Here is a 22,919-nt window from a genome sequence, read left to right as displayed (position 1 = left end):
TGTGTTGTGTGGATCCAGCCAATGATAACTTCCTTCTTGATGGCGAGATTGTCAGATGGATTTAGATGTCAAGAGGGTTCAATCCTTGGTTGAGACAATATACAAGTAGTCTCAGTTTCTAAATATTGCATTTTTGGAAAACACTAGCTATTTCTCACTCATCTTACAGCCAAACAACCAGAGAAACTAAATATAAAGGAGGTAAAGCTTTATTTACAACATGGAAAGTGAAAGACAACATAAGGCCTAGAAAGAGGATGTAGATTTGCTAACAAACCTTGAAGCATAAGTAGCAAGGGCCAATTATTTTCAGTGGAATCTGAGAGAAAATATAATTTGATTAGTACAGTACACCCTATAACAAGATTGGTAGTTTCCATGTAGAACTGAACTCACATTCTCACTGGCTGAAGGACCATGCAGTTACATACTCCAACTTTTAATGTGGGAAATGTAGGTAGGTTTATTCTTAAGAACCTTATGCAGCACTTCCCAAATAATTATCCTAGTTAATTGGTAATGGAGGCTAGAATAATGTGCAGGACAGAGTTTTCATATCACTAAGAACAACAGTCTTGTCCCTTAGATTCAAATGAGGGGAAAGCATATTTATTATACAGATTTTTTTTTTCCTATGGAAAGCTGTCCTGATCATTTCAGATGACTAGACAGTGAACAGGAAGTGGAAGCATTAAGTTCTGGACTCAAATATGCTTCCCTTTTCTATATAATTCCTCATATGTTTATACTGTAGAGTTCAACTTGTCAGATCTGTGCTTCATTGGCTAAATGACTCTTTTGGCCAACTCAGTGCCTCAGAGGTCTCTTTCAGCGAAGGCTTCACAGAGGCAGCATCTTGAGGCAATAGGCAAGCTGACAGTGGATTGAAATCAGCGCAGAACTGGCTTGGCAATCTTTCTCTTTGACCTCATTGGGTCAAAATGAAGTGCTTCCAAAAGAATGGAGTGTCTCTCAGTTCTTCCACCGGATCTGCTGAAAGAAAAGCAGAATTGGATGTGGTCAATATCAAATATAATCACATCTCCAGGCTGAGAAAATAATTAGTAAATCTCTAGTCATAAAAGCCAATAGAAGCAGAGGAACCTATAAGCAACTTATGAGAAAATAGATAAAATAAGATTTTATTTATGGTCAAAACAAGAAAAATGTTACTGAAACTAAGTGATCCACTGACATGGTCTAAACTAGCACAGCAATATTGATTTAAAGCCAAAAACGTATTTTAAAAAGGAGAAAAAATACCAGCTTTTTTTCATTCTCACCAGCTGGCTAAAGTAAAGTGTAATGAACAATTATTTCCATAAAATAGGACTCAGAAATGATTTAATCAGATCCATTTCCCCAAGATAAGCTGCTGATAGATCTTTTGAGGATATTTTTCTACATATTAAAATCCAAAAGCAGGTGGATGACGCTTCCTACTTGTGGTAAAATAAACAGGGGGAAAAATAAGACAAAGGAAAATAGCAAGACTCCTGGAAAAGGCTAACAATTGATCTTCCCATTCAGTTTGATGATCTATAAAGCTTCAAAATTCTCTGTGATCTCAACTGGCACCAATAAGAAAGGGAGTAGATATCAGGATATGGATACAAAATTGCATCACCTAGTGATACTAACATTGGCAAAGAAAACATGTAACAAAACAAAGGGGTCCAGAGATAGAGCAACAAGATGTTCTCATTTCCTAGTATTTCTCAACTGCAGGAGCAGGGACTGAGGGAGACACAAGATTACACTATATTGCCAATTGAGGTATGCGTGTCACTGTTCAGTCATGGATTTTTGTATGAAATAACTGCAATTACTTAATTTGTCCCACTCTGGTACTTAGAACAAATTCTAAGATCAAAAGTGTTTAATTTTGCTGCATGTCGTTTGTGCCAGATTGATGGAGTCTAATAAGCAAAATAAGTCTTGCAAATCTAAAGCATGTTTATCTATATTGCATTACAGAATGACACTCAGTATCTAGGTGACACACAACAGATAGCGACAGAGTGTTTTCTTTGCTTTCATCTTAGCATGTTTTTTTTGTTGTTTTTTTAAAAATTTGATTTATATGCCGCCCTTCTCCAGAGACTCAGGGCGGCTTACAATGCGTTAAGCAATAGCCTTCATACTTTTGTATATTTTATACAAAGTCAGCTTATTGCCCCCACAAACTGGGTCCAACGTAACTGATTATGGTTCAATGTGACACATAAATCAGGTCATAGGGCCCATTTGACAAGCAATCCTTTTTTCTGAAAAGTGACAGCCCATGAGAAATGTTGCACATTTTTTGAAGAACTACGTAAAAAGACAGTACAATTGTAACTTTGTCCAACTGGACCTACAAAATCATGAATCACTATTTATTCATTTGAATGTATTAGCTACCCAACTCCAACAGACTTTTATTTTTATGTTTAAACAAAATGGATAAGTAAATAATACTATATACATTAGTTTCAAGTACAACTAGATATACTTTTATGTGTAAACAAAAAAATTACCTGAACTTCTTTAATAGTATCATAATAGTTGAAAGATTAAAAGGAGATCCTTAACTCAGCATAAATGGACCTAAAGCTAAAGCCCTAAGTGTAATCATGTGAAATTAGAAGAATTTTCTTCTACATTGATAGCTAAATTCAAGAACCTATTGTCAAGACCACGTTTTTTCAAAATGTATTGTATGGCTGCAAAAACTAGACAAGCAGAAAGATTGAGTGAAATAAACTGTGATGCTATAGAATATATTTGAAAATTTGGACTTGAAGAAAAAAAAAGTTTTTTTTTACTGGTTTTACTGTTTTTATTGTTTTAATTTTTTTTAAAAAAAATTAAATTGTAATATATGTTCTGAACTGTAAACCGCCCCGAGTCATTCATTGAGATGGGTGGCTATAGAAGTTGAACAAACAAATAAATCATTCAAGATGATTTAAAAAACAGATATATCACAAGAAGCATAAAGAAAACTTAAATATTTTGGACATATCATGCAAGAGCAAACCCCCAATGCCTTTAAAAATTGAAGGCAGGAGAAAAAAAGGCTGGCAGAAGATATGACATCACAAGTAGGAGCAGTTACTGACTGTTATATACCGACATGAAGAGTCAGAAGCTACTGAGCATATGAACAACAAAAGTTCATTACAAAAATTTTGGGATGATTCTTGTTTTGCCACCCGTATAAAGCACCATGAGAAATCTCTACTATGAAAATCTCACATAGTTCCAACAGGCCAATCCATCTTGAACAAGGTCCTTCCCCTTCTCCCATCCTCCATGTTTGCAGGTGCTTCAGCTTGATTGGCTGAAAGCAGAGCTGTCTGGATTTTGAACCACTGGCACAACAGCTTCCTTTGGAACACAGAAGCTAGTGTGTTTTTGCTTAATTAAATGGCAAATTCATTGACGCACAGACATTCTGGACATGTTGCTCTCTAGAAGTGGGAGGAGTTTTATTCTCTTTTTCCCTGGGTCTTAGCAAGTACATGAAAACTGATGTGCTTTTTCTTACTGGGTTACTGAGGATAGTATCGATCTTCTCCTCTGCTGGAGAACCCCGTTCAACTTTGCATCTGTATGCCATCAGTTGCTGGCGGTCCTTCAAGTCTTTATATGTCTGGCAAATACCCAAAAGAGAAGCCAATTAAACAAAAAAAAAACAAACTTTTTTTTTTAATCAACATCCTCAAAATCACAGTGATCTAGACATTCATCACCCATTCCTTCTTAGTAGCTATTTGGAAATCCTGCTGCTTCTTCCGTAGGCTGATACAGATTTAATGGCTGCTACAACAAAGATCTGGGATTTTTTTTTGAAAAAGCACCTTTGGGACAACATGACCTGGATGACTGAGAATCTCTAGACGTTTGGGACTTTTAACTTTTTTTGGATGCAGAAGTGGTCAGCACATTCTAATACCTAGTTCTCTGAGTTTACACACATAACATTGACTTTTCTATTCATTTAAGTATGATAATTGCAATGAAAGGTTAACAATAAAAGGCTAACTTTAGCTAATACTTTTCAAGCCAATATTTTATTTCTGCTTTTAGGCTAAAATGATCATGGAAATGGGCAACATTTAGATAGCTGATGCTGTCTCTTAGAAGTCAGTGAATTTACGATCCAGCACATCTATCAGATTGGCTGTGATTATAGTTAAAAAAAGGGCAAGCATCTGTCAAAGGCAGGAAGACTAAAACAAGGTCAGCAAAGAATTTTCCTAATCTTCCACAGAAGATGCCCATTCCTTGACTTAGAAGGAACTCCAAAGAACCTTCTTGAGTGACTAGCTACCAACATCATATGAATTTATCTTCTGCTTTATACTTAGAAGAAATCAATCTAGCATGCCTAAATAATATGTTCTGGAATGTGTTGATTTTATACATTTATTACATTTTACTGAATCGATATATATCAAGATGCCGACAATCTTCTGCTGACGTGGAAAATTTAGTGTTTAAGTTGTGAAAACTGATTAACACAGCATTAAAAAAATGAAAGTACAAAGAAATGAACTCATATTGAGAAGGCTACTTTGAATACCACCCTGTGTTGATTGATTTATTGATAAGTGAGTTCAAACTTGTAATAAAAACCACATCTTGTCCGATAGGATCAAACATAATATGCTGATAGTGATATGCAAAAGCTGCACTCAGAGGTGCAGCCAGCTGTTCTGGTATCTCTTTGAACATACCCATCCTAGAAGCAATTTTAATAACATAAGGGAATTGAGGGAGGCAGCAGCTCTGAAATACAAACTAAAGTATACTGCCAGTGATAGTTCCTTCAAGTATTTCAAGAATAATTTAGGAATTTTTCACTGAGGAATCAACTCTGTCTCTGTCTGTTCCACAATTTCCCATATAAAATATGTAAAACATACATCTATAACAACATCGTGGCACTTGTATTTCATCGCAAGATTCAACTTAGTCTCAACATCTTCTATTAAACGCACGTACTCCTGCAGGACCTATAGGAACAAGACAAGGAAATATCAGCAGAATATTCATGATCCTTTGCTTATCTCCCCTCACTTAATTCCACATCAGTTTCACCCTGAAGTAAGTTTATTTTATCCCAAATTATATTTCTTCACCAACTACTTTCCAAAAGGTAGGTGGTCCACTCTATAATCCAAGGTGTATGAAAACAAACAGTGCATACCAAACTAGAGAAATATTTCTTCTAGTTTTCATGAACAGCGTACAAAATTATTTGGGAAATGGGCACATGAAGACTTTTCACGATGGAGGCAACGTTCTGTTGATCAACGGATTATACCAGAAACAGATTACTGGACAGGTTGCTCACATACCTGCACTGGGGCATTGTTCCGCTGCAGTATCTCCACCACTCGATGGAAACTAATAGGAGCTTTTTTTTTGGTATAGCCTAACCAATTCTGAAATCACAAATTGAGAAAAAGAAAATAGCATCAGATCTTGTGACTGCCTGAGGATGCACTGCTAAACATCACTTAGGAGAGGCAAGATTTATTCTTGGGTATCTCTTCTATTTTCTGCACATGTCCTAAAAAGGAAGATGCATTGGACAAAGTTGCTGTCCTTTTCTGATATAACTTACCTGTAGGATACATTAGAAAATTCAAAGAGAATAATTGGAACAAGTCTTTTCCTATAAATGAACTAATCCATTAAGTATTGTATAAGGGCAGATAGATAAGCACATCACTGGCATAAAGATTCATTACGCCAAGCAGCATGAATCAGGCATACATGATTCAATGAAAACCAGTAGCATCTCACCTTTGTTGTGAACAAAGCATCCACGTCATGCCAAGCTCGGAGTTTGGCACGAGCAGCCAGAGCTGTTAGCACGTACTGTTTGTCTGGGATCTGTAAGGTAAAGAAATGGAAATCCTAGAAATGGCTTGAGAGAGCTAGACTGTGATCCAGTGTGAAGTAATAGTTAAAGTGATGGATTAGGTTTCAGAAAACCTAGGTTCATATCCATTCTTAGTTACAGAAGCTCACTGGATGATTTGAGGCTAATCATTCTCTGTCAGCCTTCCTAAGGCTTCCTAAGTGGTTGTGAGGAAGAGCTTTGTACACTGCCCTAACCTCTTTGAGGAAACTGAAATTGAAAATAAAGACAATTAAATCCATTGGTTGCCGAGATTCTTGTAATGAAAGCTCAATTGCATGGGCCTTGGTCTGATCTAGCAAGGATTTCCTTATACATTATCCAACAACAAGTTATCTGGATGATTTTCTATAATTATTTTTATTGCTTTCAAAAATTTTCCTATTAACAGTGAATCATGTGAAGATCATAATAACAATAAAAATAATTAAAGAAACAATAATAGGCCATGCAAGCATTACCCTGCCTCCAAATTAAAATATACACACATCAGTCAACACTAGCCATTCAATAAGACTTGCAGAAAGGGGGTCTGTAAGTACAATCTGTATCCCTGAACAATAGTGCAAAAGAAAATTCCACCAAACATCAGGCCAAATTGAACGTAATCCCAAACTCATAGATACCCTGTGCAGTTCACTAAAGAAAAGATGAGGAGAAAGTGAAAATCTTAAGCTTATTTCTTGTACTAGAGTATTATGGCTGTGAATTCAATCTCTTAAGACCAATGCAATGAACATTGCCCAATTAAGCTACTTTAACTAAGCTGTGTCAGACTTCATGGTTTTAGCAGCACAATCCCTTAAATCCCTTCATTCCATAATACATATCCTCTGCATACGTTTCAAGGATCATTGGTCTCGTCTAGAAGGAAGAGATATATGCTTGGCAAGCTATCAGTTTCCTTACCTTGAAAGTTTTCTTCAAGTTTGCTGGACTACTGAATGTTCCCTGGAAAAAAGAGACATTGCAACTTTTATCAAAACCTTTTGACCAAGAAGAAAACGTTGGTAATAAGCAATATATATACAATTTACAAAACCATTTTAGAATTTTCTCCCCAAACACAAATAAAACCATTTTATATATAAACTATGTTAAACATACCCAAATAAGACATCCCCTGATAATAAACCCAATCGGGCTTTTGAGCGCATGGCAGTAAGACCAAGCGCTTACTTCAGGGTTCAAAAAAATATAAGACAGGGTCTTATTTTCAGGGAAACACGGTATTACACATTAGGCTTAAAATACTTCAAGGTTTAACATCCAAGGTAGCCTTATCAAAAGTAGCCGAATTGAGGATAACAGTATTTTTACATTGTTTTTTTAAAAACTCTGCAGTATTTGAAGAGTCCATTGTCTAATATGCAATATATCAGATGCCCACTTGCATAAGGTGATATATGGCTTCTCCTTTATTCCGAAAAGACACCAGCTTCACCGATCAACATAGAGATCCCTATTGCTACCACAGTTCTAACCTCAGTTTCTGTGTAATGGTAGAAGCAGGAGTAGAAAAGTGTGGTGACTAATGGCATGTTTAGAATGGAAGCTTTTCTAGGGTATTTTCGAAAGATTTCCGTCTGCCCAGATGACTCTAAATGTTTGTCATTTGCCTGGAAAAAATCAGAACAAAAAGAGTTTTTGTTAAAAAAAACATCTAATGTTACATAAAAACATTTTTTTAAAGTTTCAAAGACAATCAGGATTAAATCTCAACAAGTGGGTTGCAATCCTTTCCATATTTACCCAGCGGTATAAGCCTATATTCAGAAGTGTTTTCTTCTAAGAAAGTTTGGAAAGAATTGTGGTCTCCATGAATTTGTCCTAGTCATTACCTGTTAGCTTAACTTACTCCAAGCCCTACTGAATTTCACGAAGGAGGAATAGAATAAAGATTACATTAGTAATATCTGTATCTCAGAAACATCCTTTATTTTCTGAGATCGCATGGCAATAATCATGCAAGCCCAGGAAGATATGCCTTTTCTAAGGACTTCTGAAACAGTCACCCAGCATCTGGCATGGTGGCTTCATTATGGCAGGCATGGGCAACTTTTTCCAGCCTTGGGACAATGTCTTTCTATTGTTCCATGTCTACAAGGTTTATGGTACCTGTTTTTCTCCTTAACCCTCTGATCCAGAAATGGGGGAAGAGGGGGAAGGAGAGAAAGGATTTAATATTTTGGTTCTGTCTACTTTTCTTTTTAGTCCACATAAAAAGCTTGGTGTTACAACAAGTAGGTGAAAGCCAAGAAGTCTGGAATAATTGTCACTGCCATGTACCCAGTGGCAGAGTGGGACCTTACTTCAATGATGATCTGTCTCTCCAAGAGTGTATAATGATCCTGAACATGAGCAGAATCCTCTGATGAAAAGGGCAACCTAGATTGGAGAAGTGGTACGAGTTCAGTTTTGCATTCTTCCTTTGTATAAAACACAATCATATTTATTCAAAAGCAGGTGCAGTGAGGCAGTCTTCTCCAACTGAGTACCCCATAAGTTCAGTTAACAAAGAATAATTGTGGCCTAATGAACTTTACAAGCTATTCACTGAATACAAAAAGAGCTATATGGGTCCAAAACAAAGGCGTGCCACACAATCTACTTGCCAAAATGGTCAGCTAGATGTTTATGAGCAGGCCCTCAAGCAACTGATAATTAGACATTACAATGCATTTGAACTTGGTAATGTTTAGGTAGTATAGCAACTATTGATAGTGCTATTCTTTATTAATTTGTCTATGTTTCTTTAAAAACTTTTCATGTGTTGACTAACAAAACGTTTGAGGCAGTCATTTCTGTTCCTACAATTTGAATTGTTTTCTAACCAAAAGTGTCCTTTTGTTGGTCCTAAACTTGCTGGTATGGCCTTGTTATTACAACTGTAGGGAAAAATATTTCCCAAACTATTTTCTCTACACAGTGCATAACTCTGTAATTTCTAGACAACCCATACTCCATCTTTTCAGAGATATTTCCTTACCTAAACAGAGAAACAGAATGATCAAGGGGCAAAAAAGCAGTGGGAACAGGAGCAACTTCCAATTTCCTACCAGTTTCCCCCTTGAATTTCCTTGTGGGAAGTTGGCTGGGAGCATCTGAAATCTCCTCTCCTTCTCCCTTCCCTCCCCCTTCCTTTTTTCAGCAGGCAGGTTAGTGGCTGCTGTTAGGTGGGAGAGAGACTGAGAGATTGCAAGACAGGCTAGGAAATTGTCACAGAAACGCTTAATGAAAATCACATGACCACATCAGCAGCCCAGCAGCAACCAGGAGGACTGAAACAGCCACAACTTCCCCAAATTTCAATCCCCTAGGAGTCATAGGTACCAGATTTTGGACACATTCTGCAAGTTAACCCTTTTGAGATACCTTGGTTCAAAAACTGTTGCCCTGTGATGCACCATTTCACAGAGTTAAAAGTCATAAAAAGTATTTTAGTGGTATATACTTGATGTTATTTCTACTTTCTTCTCCCCAAAGAAAGCCTCTTCTTTATAGCTTTCCATTGTTTTACTTTGTGGGAAACAATAAGGCTTCCTTCCCATTAATGCTGCAATTATTTTACCTCTAAAGCAGGGGTGTCAAACTCACAGCCCACAAATCGGATGCGTCACGTGCTGGCCCCTCCCCCACCTGGTTTAGCAAAGGGGGGGAAGTCCCAATACATCACGTGACAACGCGAGTTTGACACCCCTGCTCTAAGGCTTATTCTCCTTTTATTTCTCCATAACTTTCACTTACCCAATGCAACTTTTCAGAAATTCCTTTCTTTTCTCAGCATCCAAGATAGTCAAGTGTTCACGGTATTGGGTCAGCTGGAGATGGTGGAAACAAGACAAAACAGCCTCAGGAGGAGAGCAGATTAAATATTCAATCAAGGCTGAGTAGCCCTGGCCCCATCTACTCAATGCATTCCCTCCAGAGAGATTAAGATTATTCCATTTTTCCTAACTGGGAGTAAGTACTATGTGGCTTGCCTTCAATTTCTCAGCATATTATTGTTTCCTCCCACAAAAAAAAAAAAAAGAGTCTAGGCAATGTGGGATACTCACTGCAACTTCCTCAGTCCTGCCCAGGAATCTAGGGAAAAAAAATGTATCAGTCCTGTTCAACTTCCTGCTTGGACATCAGTTTTGGCTGTATGCTCACAAGGGCTTTTACCTCAACAAGTCTAGGAGAAGTTTTTGGTCTCCAGTCTCCTTGAGAAAATGTATTAAATGGCGCAAAGCAACTTGCCGCATCTCCAGCTCTCTGAACAGGATCTCTAGTTGTAAAGAGAAGAAGTGCTTGTCTAACAAGATCAGGCCTGAGTAATCCCCTCACTCTTTCTTTGATTAAGTATTTCACATCTGTTGGCCATCCTGGAAAGAGATGATGGGAAGGGTAGTCCTATGCATCTGGAGGGCCCAAGTTGGGACAAGTCAACTTACTATATGGTCGACTAATCAGAAGAAATGAAAGGGTCACCTTAGCTATGCCAGTATACTGCATGTCAGTGCCCTGCCTCTAGCTAATTAATGGGATGGAGGCAACAGAATGTTGGCTTATAAGGGAGTCTCTAACTTAGAAATTCCAGCTTTGTTGTTGTATTTGTGGCTTACTGCTAAAATATGTAAAATCTGACCAGTACTGCCATTAAAAGAGAATGCTGCAATTAACAGTTAATGAGTCAAAAGAAAGAGGGTTAGCATGGGATTCAATATTGGAATTAAAAATTAATTTTAGCTCAAAACAACACGGTGGTTCAGTCTGCTAGTTCAAATCTAAATTAATTCTCTGTTCAGCTGTGCTGTCCAAACAGATCAAGCATTATTTCAATAGCTGATAAGCTGAGAGAGGGTAGCTTTATTTTATATGTGATGGAAAAGGTAATTTATGCACTGCAAAAATTCTAACAAGAAAGAAAATCTGACACACTTCAGCTAGCCAACATCTGATTACAAAAATAGTAAACTTTGAATTTGTCACCAAAAAGATGCTCTTTATACAATGTAATATGTAGCATGATAGTATTTATGGCAGTGTTTTTCAAACTTGGCAAATTTAAGATGTTGGACTTCAGCTCCCAGAATTCTTCAGCCACCATGCAGGCTGGAAGTTTCATGGATTTGATGTCCACACATCTTAAGGTTCCTACATTTGAAAAAACATATGAAAAATCTATGCTGATGAATGGGAATTGGCTTCTATGCTCAGCAGATCCAATTATAACCACTCTCTGCAGCAACAATGTTTTCCCCACTATATATAAAGAAATTTCAATTTAATTCATGAGATTATAAAATCAATTTATACTGCCTAAAATGACTGTCTTGAAAAGCAGAGGTGATCTGTCAGCTTAACTTGTATGCGAAAAAGTAGGCTATACATACTTTATACAGATACATTTATAAATCTATTTGGGAATTCTGGACATTACATACCTTTCCTTAAGGTTCTTTTCAGAAAAATGAGTATCTGCAGGAAAACAGACAGAACCCGGGTCCATTATACCATCCATTCATCTACAATTGATTGATTGATATCTTGCCTTTATTTGTACAACTGATAAGCCAAACCTTTATAGATTTACGGCCTGTTTATAGCTGGCCATATGTCCATGGGCAATTATTTTGTAAAAGTGTGGATAACATCCTCCCTAAATTCCAAAATTGCTCACTACTTTGGAAAAAAAAAACATTGGGGACTCCTGCTTGCTGCATGATCATTTGGATTTTTGGGCATTTTAAAAATTTAAAAATATTTAAGAGGTCTTATAAGATTTAATTCACTCTTCATTTCTTGGTGGCAAAAGTAGCTAAACCAATGCCTTGCATTCCAAAGTATTTTGTAGCAGCAAAACAAAAACAAAAAGGTCCATTGCCTTATCTAGAAGATCCCAGCAATTTAGGGGAATAATTTATGAAAAATAATAATATAAAAGTAACCACATCCTCATGTACAGAAATAGAAATTAAATGGGTCAAACTGAACTGCCATTCCCGTCCCCCACTGCTATACATTGGAGCAGGACTTACAGCTGTAATAACATTCCCATCATGCAATGCAACAGCTTCATCCAGCAGCAGTAATTTGTCCTGCAAGGAATGGAATCTTTCCAAGGAACAGACCTAGAGAAGAGTGAGATTCATCAACAAAAACAATATTGGAAAGATCTAGAACTACGCCTGGCTAGCTGATTGTGTCAGCAATTCCAGAGACAACCAATGGAAGTGATTGCTTTCAGGGAGACAGCTTTAGCCTAATTACAAGCCCCAGAAGCCTCAGTCACTGAGAAAAACATTTTGTCATTTAGTACTATGTCTCTGGGTTTATTTCATCAAGCACTACACACTGTAGTAGGAATCCTCTTTCTAGCATTTTCAAAAAAACCTTGAAGTCATTCTAACCCAACTACACAGGCCAAGGGTTCAGGCAAAACCCCAGTCATAACTCCGAGGATTCATAAGAATTGGATTTATGTCTCCCTGATAATCCCTCCTCAAGTAATTTCACTTATTTCCTAATCTCCATGGCAAAGGAAAAGCTGGGCAGCATCTTCCACTTTGAGGAGCTTACTTTAAATAGTCCCTAAAAATATCTAAGGTACTTCTGAAGCATTAAAGCTATACAAATATATCTGATTAGTGGCTCTAAAGCAACTAATTGTGGATCATCTTTATGTCTACTAAAGATAGCTTATTTTCCTCTAGCCGTCAATGGAGAGTTCTCAAGAATTAAAACCAAGTTGATGGATATTTTTTTTTTGCTCCAAAGTTGGCAGAACATAAGATATAGTTATAATGTAAAATAGATTGTGGCATTAGAACTTGTTAGTCCTAGCATAATTGGTCTTCATGCGGATGACTTTTTTCTTTTTCACAGTAAGATGTCAAATATGTCCTTCCAGCAGAAAAGGAAACTACTAATAACCATATTGCCATGTGACTATGCAAAAATAGTATGAGAAACCCTTCCAGATAGATACAGACAGACAGACAGACAGACAGATAGATAGATAGATAGATAATAGGTTCAAAAGTAGGAATAAAAAATGTCCTTTTATACAGATTGTTCTCGAGTTACGATGGCAAATGGGACTAAAACTTCCGTCGCTAAAAGACAACAATCCCTTCAGTCCTGGTTGCTGTTGTTAATTGAATTCCCTAGCTGATAAGGCAACCTTCTGCTGGCTTTCCACAACCAAGTCATTGGAGAAGCAAGCAGGAACTTGCAAGTCCCAGGTGGCTTTCAAGCAGGCCAGCAGGCAGGCAAATGACTGCTGCAAGGTGGGGGAGGGCATGAGTGGGTGGGTGGAGATGTAGGGAAGGCACATGATGCTGCAGGAAAGGCATAGTGAGTGTTGGAGAAGGTGCACAGTAGTGCAAGGGAGGAGCGCCAAGGCTCAGAGAGGGTGTGCCAGGATGCACAATGAGGTAAGGATTGGAAAGGGAGTGCAAAGGAGGCATGGTGAAGGTTGGGGAGATGTGTGAGGATACAAGGAGCTGCACAAGAGGCAGAGGAGGTGTGGGGAGATGCACAAATGAGTGAGATATACCAACAACTACTTGTAATGTTCCCTGCCTGTTTCCCCATTGACTTTCTGGGGATACCGGCAGAAATGATTGCAAATCGCTATCATGTTATTGTTGGCATTCTGCAAGTGGCTATAAGTTCAAGCTAAATACCAAACATTTAGATTGCAATCACATGACTGCAGGATGTTGGTACAGGCAGAACTCTGGGAACCTGTCATAACTATCATCCATTTAGAGTCCCATTGTAATTCTGAATGGTTGCTGAATGAATGGCTGTAGGTCGAGAATTAACTGTCGCTTCTAAATTGTTTGAAGCATAAAATGAGCTTTCTGAAAGCTCATCCTGTTTCCACTTCCTACCTTGCCTCTCTGCAGCCGTCTTACTGTATCATTAGGGCTCCAATCAGAATTGTAATCCTGAAAGAGTAAAAAGAAAAAGAAAACCACTGATAATGCCTTACGGGTTTTGAAAAATCCAGTTATGACCAAGATATATGGGGAGAGAGACAAATAACATTCCAGGCATCCTACCAGGCAACTCTCAGGGGGCTTGGAAACTTGAAAAAATAATTTAGGAATACAACATAACGGCAAGATAGGAATCTTGGGTTGGAACCCATGTTTCTAATTTGTCACTAGTTTAATCACTAAAAGAGGTAGGGCATGTTTGCCTGCAAAAGTAAAGCCAGGGGAGAGATTTGATAACATCTTCAGCAAATAAAGGAGGAGATGAACTTGTTCTATTTAGTTTTGGATGACAGGACTAGAACCATAGAACCATTCTACAAAGGTAATAGGATAGATATTAGATAAGAGCTGTCAACCAATTGAATAGTTGTCTCAGGAAGTTTGGAGGGCTTCAAACAGAGATTGTATAACCACTGATTTTAGCTGATCCTGCATCAAGGAATAGTTTGAGCCAGATGACAACTAAAGGTTTCTATGATTCTATGATCTAATCTCTTTTCTCTTCAGACATTGATTAAGAAAAAACTCTTTTAATCTCTTTTAAAACATGGAACTTGCTGCTAAAGCAATATATTTGCCTGGGAAAAGACAGTTAGCAAACCATGCTGTAGTTACTGTTTTGTAAGCTTCCAGTTTCCTTGCCTAGAATTATGGCCCAATTATCTGCATAGCATTTGCATATGCACAAAAAGCATGCTCAGTTGTTTAAGTGTCCTTGGGCAAAAAGAGATGACGTGAGCTTTTATATTTAGGATAAGGTTTTATCATCTGATTCTAAACTACTTAACTCTCCCTTCAGATTCCAATAAATATACTAACCTTATAATCTCCTTTTGGTCTGCGTAATTCTGGAGCATAATTTTTAAATCCTGTGTCTGTAAGAACTGAAAAAGGAAGAACAGAAAAAGGAAGAGCAAACTTTCTGAATTAAATTCTCATCTTTCGATGCTTTTTGCCCCTTCTATGGCTCATAGTCACTAAGTCTGATTCAGCACCAAAGTAACAATAATGCCAGTTAAAGCAAGAAATAAGAACCGTCTAAATGCACAAACAAAAGCATCTGTTTCTAAAAATCAAACAGACAATGGCAATTTCAAGGTTATTATCTGACCGAGTCCAAACGCTGTCCTGATTCTTGTCTAACTATTAGGATGTATGCTTTAAAATATCTCACTGAAACTTTCAAATGCCAATTCATCCTTTTTCCCAACTGGTGTTTCAAAAATCTTTGAAGACCTGGAATTTTTGCTATAAGCCGCCCTTAGTCATTTTGAAATGAGATGGGCGAAAATAAATTAAATAAATAAATAAATAAATAACTTAAGGCATGGGGTCTGGAGATTGGGTGAGCCATCAATGTGATTTTTGGGGATGACTGTTGTTACATGGATTTAATTATTTATTTTATTTTATTTTATTTTGAATTTGTATACCGCCCTTCTCCCTGAGGACTCAGGGCGGTGAACAGCCAAATAAAAACATCAAATACAAATATTAAAATACAGTTAAAAATATATATATAGATTTGGCCCCATTAATTAAAACGATAAACAAAACAATTAGATTTTCTTTTATTATTTTCTTGTTCTATCATGTTCTATTGGTTTTTAATCTCCCGTCAACCACCCAGAGATGCAACTGGCAAGATGAAAAACTATATAAATTAATATAATAAACAAACACATGAATGTCCCAAAGGTGTTTTTTTTTTTCATCTGAAGAAGCTTCCTGGATGACAAGCGAAATGTCTTCAAAGAAAAACTAAATCCAGTTGCCTCTCGGAAAAAAAAGCACCTTTGGGACAACCATGACCTGGATGACTGAGAATCTCCAGACAAACACATGAATCTGCTTTGTGATGACACTTGAACGCTTGGTTGCTTCATTTGGATACGCTACAAGGAGTGGGCTGCAATCCTGCTCTATGGAAAGATATACATACTCCTCTCTTCAGAGACAGCCCTACTCCTGTTCTTTAGTCTCAGCACGGAACAGGGCAGGGGTGAAATGCTCCCAGTTCAGACCGGATCACCCGATCTGGTAGCGATCGTGGCGGGTCGTTCGGAGAACCAGTAGCAAAAATCCCTGCGCCCCCCCCCCATGCCCAGCTGAGCCGCACGATCATCAGAGGCTTTTTTTTTACTTTTAAAAGCATTTTTTCTACAACTTCTTCCGATGAAAAAATGCTTTTAAAAGTAAAAAAAAAGCCTCTGATGATCGCGCGGCTCAGGTGGGATAGTCAGAGGCTTTTAAAAGCATTTTTTTCTGCAACCTCTTTTTTTTTTGTTTTTTTTTTGCTTTTAATTTATATGCCGCCCTTCTCCAGAGACTCAGAGCGGCTTACAATGCGTTAAGCAATAGCCTTCATACTTTTGTATATTTATATAAAGTCAGCTTATTGCCCCCACAATCTGGGTCCTCATTTCACCTACCTTTGAAAGGATGGAAGGCTGAGTCAACCTTGAGCCTGGTGAGATTTGAACTTGCAGTAATTGCAAGCAGCAGTGTGCTTTAGTCCACTGTACTACAGGCTCTTCCTGGTTGAAGAGGTGGTTAAAAAAAATGCTTTGAAATGCTCTGACGATCCCAGCTGAGTTGCCTGATCGGCAGAGGTTTTTCAAAGCATTACAAAAAAAATGCTTTGAAAAGTTTTTTTTTTTAAAAAAGTTGGCCACACCCACCCAGTCACATTACTACCCCCACCCCCACCAAGTCACGCCCACAGAACTGGTAGTAATAAATTTTACATTTCACCCTGGAACAAGGGCTGCAACTTCTAGCTGGTATATTCTGCCTTTCTTTCTCTTCCTAATGGCAGGGCCAGATCTGACACTACATCCTGAACTCAATAGAGGGCACTTTGCCTTCAGTAATTTCTTGAGAGCTTTTCTTTGGAGAGTAACCTCTGAATGAAATGAAAGGACAAAGATTGCAAGGAAAGCCTAGTGAGGAGAAATTTGTAGAAAATAAGATGAGAGCTCATATATTTATATTCCTATGCAATCTGCATGATTTGTCATATAGAAAAGGTACAACTAATTTCTCCAATGTAATGTGAGAAGCAACCTTCCTTTTAGCAAGCTTAAGACTAAATTCAATCTTCTTACCATCTGAAAGTGACTGAAAACTCCCATGCTTATTTCTTCCTAGAAGCACAAATATGAAAGACAGAAATGAAGTCATTATTTCATCTAACTAGAAGCCTATTCAGCCAATAGCTATAAAAAATGCCAAACAACATGCATTAAGATGTATAATTGCAGAACTTCTATGAACATCCCATTTATCAATGTTGAACAACTGCTGAAGACTGGACATATTTTTTTTTTCCTTTTCTCAAGGACTAATCTTTGCCTATGCTGTATTTATCCTCTTGCCAAAACTGTTAAATCAACTGGAAATATAAAGAGAAGGAAAACACTGTATTTCACATGAAAATATTTTAAAAAGCATAAAAACAGTGACCTTTTGCACAATAAGATACTAGGTAATAGGTGTATAGAGTGCATAACAAATGTTACCGTGCACAGACTTGGTACCAAAATTGACAAACAACTGCTCTAATACTCTGCCAAACGCAAGTTGGTGAAGAGCCAGAGATGAAGAAATCTTTTGATCAGGCAAGCTGAAACATGCAATTCTGATGCTTCCGAGGATAGCTCTGTTGAACAAACGCCCCCGTAATCAATACCTTTAAAAAAGCCACTCAGTGAGTATGAAGAGGACTGCTTGGGTATAGCTGCATAGGCAGAGCCCTTTTGCTGACTCAGATCCCTTCCTTCAGAGGTATTGCTGCTACTGCTGCTGGAGGCAGTCTCTTTGATTGACCATGAAATGCCTATAAAGAGAGAGGGGGGAAGGGAGGGAGAAAGAAAGATCTGTGAAAAGGGAATCATTCTTTAGCAAATTAATTTATCTATTTTGGAAATGGCAAATTTTCAGCTAAATAGGAAATGAAACAGTATGCTTTGTATGGGTATCATGATAATTTACAACAGTATAATAACGTTTTTAGATATTTTTAATTCTTTTCTGCTTGATAACATAGTTTTATAAGGTATTTTTAATAAGCCAGTGATTTCAACATGTTAAATATATAATTTCAGATATTTGGCATTTGTACTTTTTATTTTTTTCTATTTTTTTCTATTTGTTTAGGTTTTTTGTAGGTTACTATTTCAAAACATGGTTTTATCAATGGGCATGGAGACCACGAATGGAGAGAGAGCCGATCAAGTGGCTGATTTGTTGCTACCATAGAGGATAGGGTGGGGTTTTTTTTAAAATAGGTTTTATTATATGGTGGATTTGTTAAATTTTGTAAACTCACCTATGTTTGAACTAGGTGGCTATATAAATTTATTTAATAAATATTTTTTATAATGATCCTTTTTACAATCCAGATTGCAAAATTTTGGGATATGATGTAGTATGATATTAACATCATTGACATTTATGGGTTTATTCACTACTTGTGAATGTTTAAATGTTATTCCAAAAGGATGCCAGTAATTCTCAAGACCAGCTCATATGAGTCAATTAGCGCTCAATATTGTTACACCTCAAACTAAGAAAAGCTGATATCCACTATATTATTTGTGGAGTTCAATAAGCTCAAAATACAATTTTTGATCAATTTCAAATCTGTCAATACTATTTTAAGGTATTCTTAAGGACTTATAGACATTGATATAGCATTATCAGATATTGCAGTTTTTACTTTATAATAGATAAGAGATTTCATTTGAAGTTACTGGAGAGACTATTGTATACTTTCAATTGTTTGTCTTTATTAGTTTTTCCCTACTAAAAAAGGAAATTTGGGCAGAGGAAAATGAATGAATGAAGCCATTAGATTTTCTCAGCACCCAAATTTTAAACATAGATGATCTCCAAAATACATTTGGGTGCAATTCTGATTGATAGCTGTGGCATCAACCAAGGTACATAGACTTATGCTTTCAAAACAATTTTCCCAAATCAAACGAAGTACTATTCCACTTACTGCCCACACGTTCCCCACTCCAGTTGAACCTCTCAAGGTCGTCATCATCATCATCATTAATATCTGGAAGGCTATTGACTGTTCTCTTGGATTCCTTCAACTAGGAATAAAAACAATGTTAGGATGAAGTCTGGGTTATTATACTCTGTATTCTGATTAGAGTTGGAGCATTTAGGGGGACTGCTGTATTTTCTATTGTGTGGGACCATTGTACAATAGTTCATCTCCTAAAACAAACTCCAGAATTTCTTAGATATGCAGTCTCTATCGGCTTAGGCTACAACCATTCTTCTCAACAAAATAAGTATCATGTCTGTCATAACTCCATAGGTTATATCAGCTACTCCTCAATTTCTTGAAATGCACACTGTATTACAAATTCTTATTAAACCTGAGAAACCTTAGCATTTTTTTTTCAGTTTCCCATGATTAAGTTGAATAAAGACCACAATGTTTTCCTTCTATAGAATAACCAGTCCTTTCCTTTTCTTACATCAGTCTGCTTTAAAGTGGTCCTGCAGCCAGTGCATTCTGAAGCACTTCTTCTGAATCATTTTCAAAACTTGCGCGGTCTTACAAAGTTTTTTTTTTTAAATTTGATTTATATGCCGCCCTTCTCCGGAGACTCAGGGTGGCTTACAATGCGTTAAGCAATAGTTAGGTTTAGGATGGTAGAACTGGAACAGTACTATACTTTGCTGCAGGGTTGATAAATTTCTAAACTGGTGGCCATTATAGGATTCTCACTCAGGATCTTCCTCCATCATTGGCAGTAAGAACAATATGTTTAGGCACTATAACTAGAGTTCCTACAACAATCCTCACTTTTCTGAAGGGGAATGTCTTAGCAAAGTTAGTTTCTAGGAGACCAGATTTTAAAGATGCCTCCTTATTGAAGCAGTATCAAGCACTATCTCCCGAGATAGACTAGAACTATTTGAAGATACTTCATGGGCTCAGTGCTCTTCCCAGCCATCCCCTTAAAGAGTTGATATCATACGTAAACCAGATTCTTTCCTATATAATGTGCATTAAAATAAACTCCACAACTTTTCACTTCAATAGCTTGAGCCCTTCCTCAATCATACACACCAGGAAACACTAACTTTTGTCACTGTTGAGACACCAAATAAAAATGTGATTCTGTGTGCATCACACCTTTTTAAAGATTCATTCATTCCTACATTCTCATCTGCAAACACTTCAGTGAACTTATAGGGGAGAAATGCATCTGTTAGACTCGAATGCCCATTTTGTACAAAATGGCAAGTGGATTTATCTGTTGCATCCAAAGTCTTTCAAATGAAATCCAGTAAATCGTGGGTGTAGTGTACATATTCACAGACAAATCCTTTCATATGGAATAGAAATTTAAAACTATGGGAAAACAAATGTATTTTCATGCATATATTATTTTTTCATCTATCTATCTATCTATCTATCTATCTATCTATCTATCTATCTGAAATCATGGGAAATAAAAACTACTTAATGAAGGAAATTCAGTTCTGCACCATGTTGTGCACAAATTACACACATCCAAACAAATGTGATTAACAGCTCTGCTTCCAATTTATAACAAAATCTGCTAAGTTACCCCTAATTTCTTTAAAGCAAATATAAGATACAAAATACTAATTCTGTATGCAGATTTCTATTTTCTGCAGAAATTCAGGCAAGGGCATGACAATGTACTCTTTTCACCATTTTTTCATGATAAATATTATACCTGAAGCAGTTCATCATCTTCATCATCAAAAGTAAAGGCCTTACATTTGGAACTGTTCCAATATTCTTCTTCATCAACCTTCATCTTGCTCATCTGCAAAACAAAAATTATCATTTTGATTGCAATTGCAATGTAGCTATCTAGAGCACCACATTATTTATTATTTTATTATAGCCAATTTTTCAGAGAAAGATTTGGATATTCTCAAAACTATAATACATAGCCACTGAAACAAAAGTATCAATCTAACTAGTAGCTATGAATAACATACTAAGAGGCAGATCCAAGAAAAAAGTGACAGAATATCCTTCTACTGACATTGCTCCTATCCTATTCTACTGACATTGCCATTTTGATATACCACTTACATCCGCATAGTCTCCCCCACAGGATGACAGCTCTTGTACCAAGATAAACCAAAGTCAAAACTATCAAAATTATTTTTCAAAATACTTTAATATTCCCTTTTTAATAAATATTCAATGAAACATGGATCAACTGAAATGAACATAGCTATTAAATTGGTGCCACACATTTCCCTCATTATTTTTAAAAGATTCACTGGATTTGTAGCATAGCGTTTATTACTAACAAATACATTTTCTGAATACCATCTGTTAAGTAAGTAAATAAATAAATAAGTAAGTGTAGAACGAATTAGCACTCCAATTTTAAAGCAGTTGTTTTATTGGAGATTTAGTCATTTATCAGGGGGCCAAATGTCCTTGCATGGAAAATTGAGTTATATAAAGTTCTAAGGTACTTTACTATCTATACCTTTTGCAGCAGTTCAACAATGATAGATTTCATACATGTACCCTCGTCTATGTCTGTGATGAATTGGACAAAAAAGGCACAACTAGGTAACATTTTACTCTAAATATAAGGGGCACTAATATTCTGTGGAATCGTCAAAACACAGCTGCAAAATAAATTTCTACTGGATTTATTCCTGACGTTTAATCCATTCACCTTCTCCTTCTTAGGATCTTGGAGGGAAGGCCGACGTTTCCTTTCATCTTCATCCTCAACTGCAATTATGTTTTTAATAATATTTTAACAGCCGGGGGGGGGAGGAAGGGGACAAAATTGCATTTGCCGGCGTTTTCCCCTTTTCTCCTCTGCCTGTCCCTAGTTTAAATGGGGATGTGTGTGTGTGTTCCACCTACGCGGATTACACGGCATGATTCGTGGAGCTGCCACCTCTCGCCCGGAATCCAGTTTTTACCTTCTCGACCCTGAACTGATGGGAGGAAGCGGTATCCCCCCCCAACCTATTAAGAAATGACGCCCCAAAAGAAACAAGCGGACCCAGGTACCCTCGAAAAAGCAGCCCAGACCACGAGAAACGAGAACGAGCGAACCGGCCAAGTCTCCGATCATGCGAGGCGGCGGTCCATGTTCAATAGCGAATCCGCCCTTTCCCCGGCGGAACGACTCGGTTGGGTCCCCGGCTCTCGGATACCGCCGTAGCCAGGGAGAGCAGGCTGCCTCCGAAAAGCATCACGGGAGTGATGTTTTCCAAGCTGTGGCTTCGCCTTTTGATATATCAAGAGGTTATTGCTGCTTAAGGAAACTACAAATCCCAGCACGTCCTCATATCTTGGTTTCCCGGGATGAAATGCCTTAAAAAAATCGAACTACAAGTTGAAATAGAATTTCCAAGAAGCCATACTTCCTTTTCCGCTTCCTGCTTTACTTCATGACTACGGAATCAGAGAGGAGTCAATATTCTTCAGCTGCGCGGCGCTGGAGTCAACTAGCTAAAGAGCCAAGAAGCGTAAGCGATCAAGACCCGCTCAACATTGGCGGAACCACATAGCTGAGACCGTGGAGATACAGACATTATCATCTTCAGTAGAATCCAAAGACAAATTCTACGACGATCTGGCTGCTACTATCAAGAAAACCCCTGAGAAAGAACCACCGATTTTAATGCCAGATTTGGAGCCGATTACAGCAAGGACAAACCTATGGAAAATAATGAACAAATGTCCACAAAGGGCAGGATTTTGAGTAAAAAAAAATAACTTTGGGTTTATGAATGAATGAATGAATGTGCATTACTTTAATTTGCTTGAGTCAAAACCCATACGTGAAATATAGCCACAAAAATAATATACATAGAACTTCAAAAAATGTGTACTTTAGGATGATCCCATCCAAAGCCTTATATACTAAAAAGGACGACTTTGCTATATGTGTCACCTTTAAATTTCTGTTAGCCAAAGGATAATACATGTGAAATCGACTATGGTCGTGCTTTTAGGGCTGTGA

The 22,919-nt window shown here is 37.3% G+C and overlaps 1 protein-coding gene across 10 annotated transcripts; it reads right to left on the bottom strand.

Moving 5' to 3' along the window:
* Window positions 1-193: 193 nt before the first annotated feature.
* Window positions 194-22,616, bottom strand: VIPAS39 (VPS33B interacting protein, apical-basolateral polarity regulator, spe-39 homolog). 10 transcript variants are annotated; one of them, XM_034418220.2, is made up of 20 exons: window positions 22,318-22,616; window positions 20,643-20,735; window positions 18,914-19,013; window positions 17,600-17,746; window positions 17,016-17,054; window positions 14,728-14,792; window positions 13,801-13,857; window positions 11,941-12,033; window positions 11,347-11,380; window positions 10,085-10,187; window positions 9,976-10,003; window positions 9,665-9,738; window positions 8,230-8,305; window positions 7,402-7,536; window positions 6,827-6,868; window positions 5,800-5,889; window positions 5,349-5,435; window positions 4,914-5,003; window positions 3,533-3,637; window positions 194-993 (listed from the first exon to the last, which is right to left on the bottom strand). In XM_034418220.2, exons 2-20 carry the CDS (start codon window positions 20,733-20,735, stop codon window positions 973-975), a joined length of 1,479 nt encoding a protein of 492 aa, XP_034274111.1. In that variant the 5' UTR covers window positions 22,318-22,616; the 3' UTR covers window positions 194-972. The 10 variants fall into 10 exon arrangements, with proteins under 10 accessions (XP_034274111.1, XP_087729706.1, XP_034274106.1 ...); XM_087873580.1 differs by having other exon boundaries at window positions 194-990; XM_034418215.2 differs by having other exon boundaries at window positions 21,615-22,358.
* Window positions 22,617-22,919: the final 303 nt, after the last annotated feature.

This window comes from Pantherophis guttatus, chromosome 1 (assembly GCF_059756535.1).
Source record: "Pantherophis guttatus breed Tessera chromosome 1, ASM5975653v1, whole genome shotgun sequence".
In the NCBI taxonomy this organism is placed as follows: Eukaryota; Metazoa; Chordata; class Lepidosauria; order Squamata; family Colubridae; genus Pantherophis; species Pantherophis guttatus.
The sequence above is the reverse complement of the archived record's forward strand: the minus strand, read 5'-3'. Positions and strand labels throughout refer to the sequence as shown.

Bases quoted from the DNA above. Each gene is read 5' to 3' on its own strand.
- VIPAS39 (XM_034418220.2), bottom strand. From the start codon at position 20,735: ATGAGCAAGATGAAGGTTGATGAAGAAGAATATTGGAACAGTTCCAAA. The intron at 10,004-10,084 runs GTAAAAGCCCTT...TTTTTTCCCTAG, and splicing joins CTTCTCCTAGACTTGTTGAG to ATTCCTGGGCAGGACTGAGG. The intron at 5,436-5,799 runs GTGAGATGCTAC...TTGTGATTTCAG, and splicing joins ATGCTTTGTTCACAACAAAG to AATTGGTTAGGCTATACCAA.